This window comes from Nicotiana sylvestris, chromosome 6 (genome assembly GCF_000393655.2).
Source record: "Nicotiana sylvestris chromosome 6, ASM39365v2, whole genome shotgun sequence".
Classification (NCBI taxonomy): Eukaryota; Viridiplantae; Streptophyta; class Magnoliopsida; order Solanales; family Solanaceae; genus Nicotiana; species Nicotiana sylvestris.
This window is the reverse complement of record NC_091062.1, coordinates 208,454,658-208,463,097: the sequence shown is the minus strand read 5'-3', so window position 1 is coordinate 208,463,097 and position 8,440 is coordinate 208,454,658. Positions and strand designations below refer to the sequence as shown.

General features: G+C 37.8%; 1 protein-coding gene across 2 annotated transcripts; it reads left to right on the top strand.

Moving 5' to 3' along the window:
- Nucleotides 1–780: 780 nt before the first annotated feature.
- Nucleotides 781–7,102, top strand: LOC104212264 (putative FBD-associated F-box protein At5g56700). Of its 2 annotated transcripts, none has more exons than XM_070147840.1 (5): nt 781–875; nt 3,850–4,104; nt 4,378–5,531; nt 5,618–5,809; nt 6,643–7,102. In XM_070147840.1, the coding sequence occupies exons 2-5, from the start codon at nt 4,068–4,070 to the stop codon at nt 6,832–6,834; spliced, it is 1,575 nt and encodes a 524-aa protein (XP_070003941.1). In that variant the 5' UTR covers nt 781–875; nt 3,850–4,067; the 3' UTR covers nt 6,835–7,102. The 2 variants fall into 2 exon arrangements, with proteins under 2 accessions (XP_070003941.1, XP_070003940.1); XM_070147839.1 differs by having other exon boundaries at nt 4,366–5,531.
- The last annotated feature ends 1,338 nt before the right edge of the window (nt 7,103–8,440 follow it).

Genomic DNA, 8,440 nt, shown 5'->3' with positions numbered 1-8,440 from the left:
TGAAAATAGCAGAGATAATGATGTTGAGGTGGATGTGCGGGCATGCTAGGATAGATAAGATTATGAATGATGATATTCGGGAGAAAGTGCACGTGGCTCCCATTGATGATAAGATGCGGGAAGCGAGGCTTAGATGATTCGGACATGTTCAGAGGAGAAGCCTAGATGCTCCGATACGGAGGTGTGAGTGCCTAGTTGTGGAGGTCACGAGAAGAGGTAGAGGGCGGCCTAAGAAGTGTTGGGGAGAGGTGATCAGGCAGGATATGGCGAGGCTTCAGATTTCCGAGGACATGACACTTGATATGGAGATGTGGAGGTCGAGTATTAAGGTTGTAGGTTAGGAGGTAGTTGAGTGTTGCCTTACTTCGTACCATTGTGGGACTAGCTAGGTAGGGTTTTTGTCTAAGATAACTAGTGGCAATGTTGTGTCTTTCTATTTCGCTTTGTAGTGCAGGACCTATTTAATTTCGCTATTGTATTGCACCTTTCTTCTGGATTTCATGTTGTTCCTATTTTTCGTATGATTTCTGTGGTAATACTAATGTTGTCTCCTTTTGTCCTTTTGTCTTTTTGTTATCTTGAGCCGAGGGTCTTTCGGAAATAGCCTCTCTATTCCTATGGGCTAGAAATAAGGTCTGTGTATACACTACCCTTCTCAACCCCATTAGTGAGATTTTAGTGGGTTCTTGTTGCATAGATTATAGACAATATTAGAAAGGAACGGTTAAATTTGGCCCTTTCCTCATTTTTTTTTGGCTTTTCCTTTATAAGTATTCTAATTTTCTTATTCGCAACACACAAAAGAAAAGCTGTAGCCCGATTTCATCACTCGCTCGGGAACATTGAAGAATTAGCCAGCTTCGTACAAATCGCTGGTACCAAATTTCCATATCTGCAGTGTAGTTCGATTCTTTCCTGCACCATCTGACATATGTTTCTACATTTCTTTCTTTCCCCTTGCCCCTACCCTACGAAAATGCAAGTTAATGCTCGATTTTCTCCAATTTAATCTCGAATTTGTGAATTTTTTGGGTCTTTCTACTGTTTAAATAATTGGATGTGTTCCATTATTTTCGCGTTTTCTGGGGCACTAAAATTGATTTAGGGTGATTTCTGTTTGAATTCTTTTCAATTTTGTTTTTATTTGTTGCTTGGCTATTTTCAATTTGGGCCATAGTGCATGCCGAACGAATACTTTCCTTTCATTTATTGCAAGAAAAAACATAATATAATTGCAAAGCTTATTATTAATTGCTCCTGAGCTATCGTGTAACTGTGCTGGTAGTAGGTAAGTTACCTGTGAAATTAGTAAGGTGCGATCAAGCTGGCTGGACACCACGGTTATTAAAAAAAAGCTTGTTACTAATTGCTTTGAAAGTGAGTGTGTAGAAGAGGTTAGCTTCTTGTTTGACTGAGTGACCTTCCTTTACTTTTGTTTTTTCCTGTATTTGTGGAACCTATTTCCAATTTAGATAGTTGTCAAATGTAACAACCCAGCTCGCACTAGTGACATTGTCCGCTTTGGGCCTACGCCCGTACGGCTTTAACACGCGTCACTAGAGTCTAAGGCCTGTCTATTTATATATCCAAAATCTCTTTCATGTTTTGTCGATGTGAAATTTGCCTGGTATCACATACACCCCTCATAGGGACCCAACGTCCTCGCTAAGGTTTACCCCACCATTGTTCAAGGTTGCACGTGAAGTTGCTCTGATAACATATGTAAAAGCTCAGCCCACTAGTGATGTTGTGCGCTTTGGGCCCATGCCCGTGCGACTTTAAAACGCGTCACTAGAGTCTAAGGCTTGTTTACTTATATACCCAACATTGCTCTCGTGTTATATCGATGTTCGCCTAAGGTGTCATATACACCCCCTCTTAGGGACTCAGCATCCTCGGTGAGGTTTGCCCTACCACTGTTCAAGGTTGCACGCAGAGTAACTCTGATACCATATGTAACAGCCTGACGCACAAGTGATATTGTGCGGTTTGGGCGCAGGCTCACACAACTTTAAAACGCGTCACTAGAGTCTAAGTCTTGTTTACTTATATACCCAGCATCTCTCTCGTGTTTTGTCGATGTATGATTCGCCTAGGATGTCACATACACCCCCTTTAGGGACTCGGCATCCTCGCTGAGGTTTATCCCACCACTGTTCAAGGTTGCACGCAGAGTGGCTCTCATACTATATGTAACAGTTCAGCCCACTAGTGATATTGGACGCTTTTAATAACTAGAGTCTAAGGCTTATTTACTTATATACTCAGCATCTCTCTCGTGTTATGTCGATGTGGGATTCGCCTAGGATGTCACATACGCCTGGGCCTAACGCTGTTACATATGGTATCCGAGCCACTCTACGTGCAACCTTGAACGATGGAGGGCAAACCTTAGTAAGGACGTCGTGTCCCTACGCGCACAATATCACTAGTAGGTTGCGTTGTTACACATGGTATCCAAGTCAGTCTGCGTGCAATCTTGAACGATGGAGATCAAACCTTAGTAAGGACGTTGAGTTCCTACGGAGGGTGTATGATGTACTTTCAAGGTTTTGCACCTCTCAAGTACAAAGAAGAGAGAAAAACAGAAGCACCCCGCTAAAGTTTTTCACAAAACTAGCGAAAGGGTTCTTCAAACTCACGTTAGAAGAATGTAAGATGGAAATAAACCTCACCGACACGTTCCCCAATCCCGCAAGATTGCAAGAAGCGTTGAATAAAGGAAGAACAATGAAATAAAAAGTAAATCACGTTTTTGAAGCAATATCTTAGAAAAACTAATCACCAATATTTATTTTCAGCATATTAAGCCCTTTAAATAGGCCTTACAATGAGTAAAATTGGTAAGGTTAAGGAAAACTAATCCTAATTAGACTAGAATAAGAATAAGGCTAAGAAAATCTATCCTAACTAAAATAGGAAAAAGAATTCTAGTAAGAATGGGATACCAACTAACAATTCTAGTTTGACTAGAACTACAAATATAATCCTACTAAAACAAGAATTAAATTACTAGGAAATAAGAAATAACAAATCCTAATCTTTAAGGAAAAGAAATCCTAATCTTGGATGGATTCTTCGCTTCTTGAGTTTCATGAATTTTTAGCATTCTTGATCTTGCATCAGTGTATGTGACACCCTAGGCGAATCCCACATCGACAAAACACGGGAGAAATACTGGGTATATAAGTAGACAAACTTTAGACTCTGATGACGCGTTTTAAAGCCTTGCGGACCTAGGTCCTAAACGGACAATATCACTAGTGGGCTGGGCTGTTATATCAAATTAATATTATATGCATTACATATTTGAGTTTTGAACCTCTCCAAGTCCCGCTTTTATTTTCTGTTGATGTTGATATATTTTTTAATGTTGATTTTCACTAATGAAATTACTTAATATTTCTAATAAATTTTAACATAAGTAATGTCATCAGTGATAAAAACTAAAAATTATATCTCGAAAGTTTGAATTTAAAGGGGGGGGAGGGGGGGGGGAAGATATGTAATGAAAGTTATATAAAATATAGGTTGATTTTACAACAATTTCATAAAGTAATTTTTCAATTTATATATTTTGAATGACTTAAAAAAAAAAAATATAGTTTGACATCATTTTAATTATATCCAAAGTACTGTGAAAAAGTTTATTAAAATATTATAATACAAAAATAATTTACATAGATGATGATTGATAGTTTAAAGGACAAAATAAACATTGATAAAAGAGAGGAAGAATGATTATCGTTTGAAGTTGAAGCAGGAATCTGATTTAAGCAAAATTGGGAAAAACTTAAATAATTTTAACCCACAAAAAGCTCATGTGGATTATTTTTTTGATTTGCACAGGGTGTCCGAGTCTCTAAGAGCCTCGACTAATCCCGGGGGTGCACAGGCCCTCGACAATGAGTTTCCCGCAAGTGCGCCATGGTTAATTCAGGTTTTACCCAATCCGATGAGCCTCAGAATTGTTTGCATCCAGTGGGTTTCGAACTTGTGACCTTGAAAGGGAGCAAACCCCAAGGCTCAAGTCAATTGCCACCAGGCCAACCCCTAAGGGTTAGCTCATGTGGATTATTGCAAATGACATCATTTCGATTCAAAGTGAGCACGCTGCAAACTCATTTGTTTTCCGTTCCATTCCCTCGTACAATAGAAATAAATAATTCTTCCTCTTGCTCCTAGCTTTCCTTATTCTTGTAGGGTTTGGCTTTTACACTTACCTAAATCCTTTAACAGCGTGGTTTTGGAAGGGAACTTTCCGTTTCCTTATACTTCTCCAATCCTTTCACTAATATGTTTAAGATGTATGTGTCACATATATACTCCTATTCTTTATTTATATTCTGTATTAAAGTGTTATAGAAATTTTGGCAGCAATGGAAGGGATGGAAGGGACAGATCAAATTTCGGAACTGCCAGTGTCGATTTTGGAGCACATCCAGTCTTTACTTGTTGTTAAAGATGCTCTGAACACTAGTACATTGTCCAAGGCTTGGAACAGTGCTTGGGCTTCCCTCTCCTGCTTAAATTTTGGTGATGATATTTTCAGCAAGTCAAAAAACATTGTGAGTCGAATTCTAGCAGATCGGCAAAAGCAGAACATTTCTGTGCGAAAGTTCATGGTAAAGTTACCATATGCTTCGTTAACCTCTAATTATGTGGATAATTGGATTAATATACTGTTAGCCTGTAATATCAAAGAGTTGTCTATAGAGGTTGAACGCACACACACTTACATCAAGTTGCCTGAAGCAATCTTTGCTGCCAAAGCTCTAAACATGCTTCGTTTAGGCGGATTTAACCTCGAACTACCCTCTGATGGCATAAAATTTTCATCTTTGCGAGAGTTATACCTTGCTGACTCGTTTCTGGACGAGCAATTACTTCAAGCTCTATGCGCAAGCTGTAGCAATTTAGAAGTTTTGTCTTTAAGTGGATTTCATGGACCAATCAGTTTACAAGTAGCAGGAACTTTACCTAAACTAAGGGCGGTATATTTGGAAGATTGCCCAGATCAATTCCAGATGGTTGATATTGCAGCGCCTAATCTTAAAGACCTTGAAATTAGCTCCTTTTGTGAGGACCTACATGTAATTAAGATAACTGCTTGCAAATCCCTAAAGCATTTGGAGCTCTTGACTGTTGAGGCTGTCACTGACCAATGGTTAGAGGAGCTTCTTCCAAATATACCCAACCTTGAAATCTTTCACTTATCTTGTTGTTCGTTGTTGAAGACCGTGAATATCTCAAGTGATCGGCTCAAGTATTTCCAAGTAACTGCGTGCAATAATCTGATTGAGGTTGATCTAGATACTCCTAACTTACTAGGATTCTTATCTGATGTTCGTTATGGAGAAGATACTGTTGATCCCTTGCCCACATTCAATCTGAAAGCTTCAAATCTGCTGGAAGCTTGTCTCTGTTTGATCCCAGAAACCCTTGACAATCCTTGGTACTCTAAGCTGATAAAGTCTCTTGGTAACTTTAATCATTGCAATGCTATCACTCTATGCTGTGAGAATGACAAGGTACGTACGTGCAACACGTTATCTACTTGCCCCTGCTTGAAGACGTGGTTCTGGATTTCTCATAGTTCTTCTTTTTGTTTGTGCAGGAGATAGTTATACCAAAAGACATGAGAGAGAACTTGCTTCCTCCACTTTATGATGCTAAGTGTTTGCATGTAACAATTATGAATCCATTGAATCATTCAGTTGTGGACGTTGTGGATAGTTTGCTTTGGATTTCTCCTCAACTGGACAGCCTGTATTTTGGCTGCGGGACTGAAGACTTAAAGACCCTGAAGGTAAGGTTTCTTGCACCTTTATTCTTTATGTGTGGTTTTCTGGCAGTTAGTTCCCTTTTTTACATGCCTTTGATTTCTTTTCTTTTTTCTTTTTTTTGTGACAAAACCTTCATACTTGGTTTAAGATCTTTTGTTTACCTAATAGTACACTTATGAGCAGATTAGCCAACCTGATAGTTAGTCAACCAACATATGTAAAACTGCAATCACCTACATACATAAAGATTAGCGAGGTAACAAAACCCTTTGTAGCCCCTTAAAAAGTTGTTTGTATAAACTTACTTCTCATAAATATCCGCAAATGTATTGGTTTGTTGACTGGTTAAGGGCCAGGTGTTCTTGATTGATTTGTAAACTGTTAGAGAAATTGCGCCAAATGAATAACTTAAAAGTTATGTGTCGCCGGTCTATTAGTTAAGACTATGTCTTAGCCACTTTAGTTTAGGTCTTATGTTTATTAGGAGTCTTTTAATCCTATCGGAGATTTATGTACATGCCATTTGAAAATATAGAGAATTCTAGTACTTATTATTGTTGTTGTTATTGTTGTTGTTGTGGTGGTGGTGGTGGTGGTGGTTATTTTTATTGTTGTTGTGTGCTCGGTCAACTTCAAGAAACAATATAAACACAAGAATTTAGTTCATAATACTGGAAAAGCAGGGACGTATGCATGTCTTACCTGCTTGAACTGAACATTATTTTGATATACCTAATTCGATGAACTTCCCCTTCCCTCACAGTGACTGTTAACCTTTCTATATTAGTTTCATGATTGATTGTTCATGGAGATACTTATTACCTTTGTTTCTGTCATGGTTTTCTTGGTTTTGTAGTTTACATCCAGAGATGCAGCTGATGATGAAGACGAGAAACCTTGTTGTGCATCGATGCCTTGGAAATGTTGGAGGCATGAACTAAAGAAAGTTAAATTGAACAACTTTACATGTACGGAGCTGCAAGAGTTGAGAAACTACCTTCTCACAAATACAGATATATTGGAGGAAATAATTGAAGTTCCACCATAAAGGAGCCTTCTCACTAATACAGATATATTGGAGAAGATAATTGAAGATCCACCATAATTGAGCCTTCTTACTTCATTTAAGTAGATTTCCTTTAACTAAGTTTGCATGGTTCCTTCTGTGTGGTTGCGTCTAGCTCATGTTATGCTTTGAATAAATTTGTTCATGACCTGTTCTGCTGATGTGTTATGTACTTGTCGATGATGGGCATTCTCACGGTGGACATTTGTTTGCCATGTTATTGTTTCTAATTTCTTCTTTTTGCTTTTGATGTTTCAAAGCGTATTCAAATTATCCTGGAACATTCTCAGTGTATGATTGCCCTAGTACAATTATGGGCAAATGAACGGGCGGAGACAATTGGGATTAGAAAGGGCGAGGCGTATCGAATTTTTTCATGATACATGAACTTATGGAGCCCCTTGAGCCCATTGGTTTTGTTTCAGTGTGGATTTGATGTCCAAAGTTTTGTTTGGTGGCTTGGATTTTCCCTGAAGATTGTTTCTTTGAGAACAAGGGTAATTATGCAGTGGAGCCATTGTATGTGGAAATCACATCTTTTTGCATTTGCTATAGTTTTGTTCATCAGCATTTGTAGTACTTCCATTTTTAGTGGCTTTACTGAGATGGTTCAATTGGTCTGCATGTTATACATGTAGGTTACAACTTTACATTTTTGTTGTCAAAGACCTTTTTATTCTCTTCAAGTATGCAAAAGGATACAAGATATGGAATCACTGGTGATTCTGTCTTCTTGTGTTGTTAATGAACCTGGCTATCCTTTTGGAAACTTTTGTACAGTAACTGTTAGCATTCCAGACCTGATTTATAAGAATACATATGGACTCAACAAAAAAAAAAAGGAGAGGAAAAAAATAGAGGATTTGGTGATAATACAGACTTTTACTGATCAACAGTAATGCAAGGTAACAAGCAACTCCTTGAGATTCCATTTGGTTTAATCATTTCAGTCTGAGTTGTGTTATGTGGAAACTCTGTTACTCAACTGTAGACTTCGAGGGAATTTAATATGAAGATATTGCAAATAACGATCTTTATAAGGTAGAGGTAAGGTTTGCGTACATACTATCCTCCCAAGACTTCATTTATGGGATTACACTTGGTTTTTTGTAGTTGTTGTAGATTGCAAACAATGAGTTAGTGTCTCCATTCAGCTTTCGTACTCAGAAGAAGCACATTTAGGCGGTTTTTCTTTTTCTGAAGTTTCCAAAAATAGAGTTTGCAAATTCATAAGAAATGGCAATAACAGTTCAAACAAACACTTCTTTCTAAAAAAAACTCACTAGAACTGTTGAATCTTTTGTTTAGAATAGCTTGTCCGGGTTTATAAACATCTTTTCGTGATAACTCTTCTATGACAGAGTTCACCTTAACGACTAAAAAGGATCTTTTTGATGAAATAAATGATATGTTCATGCAATGTTTTAAAAGGCGGGGCGTGAGGCGAGGCGTTTTACCTCTGATGAAGCGAGGTGTAAGCTCTAAGATATGGGGCGTAAGTCCCACGGATCTTTAAATTTTACTAATTTCAAGAATTTTAAGATAGTTTAAAGTAACAAAAATAATTATAAAAATTACATTAAAATCA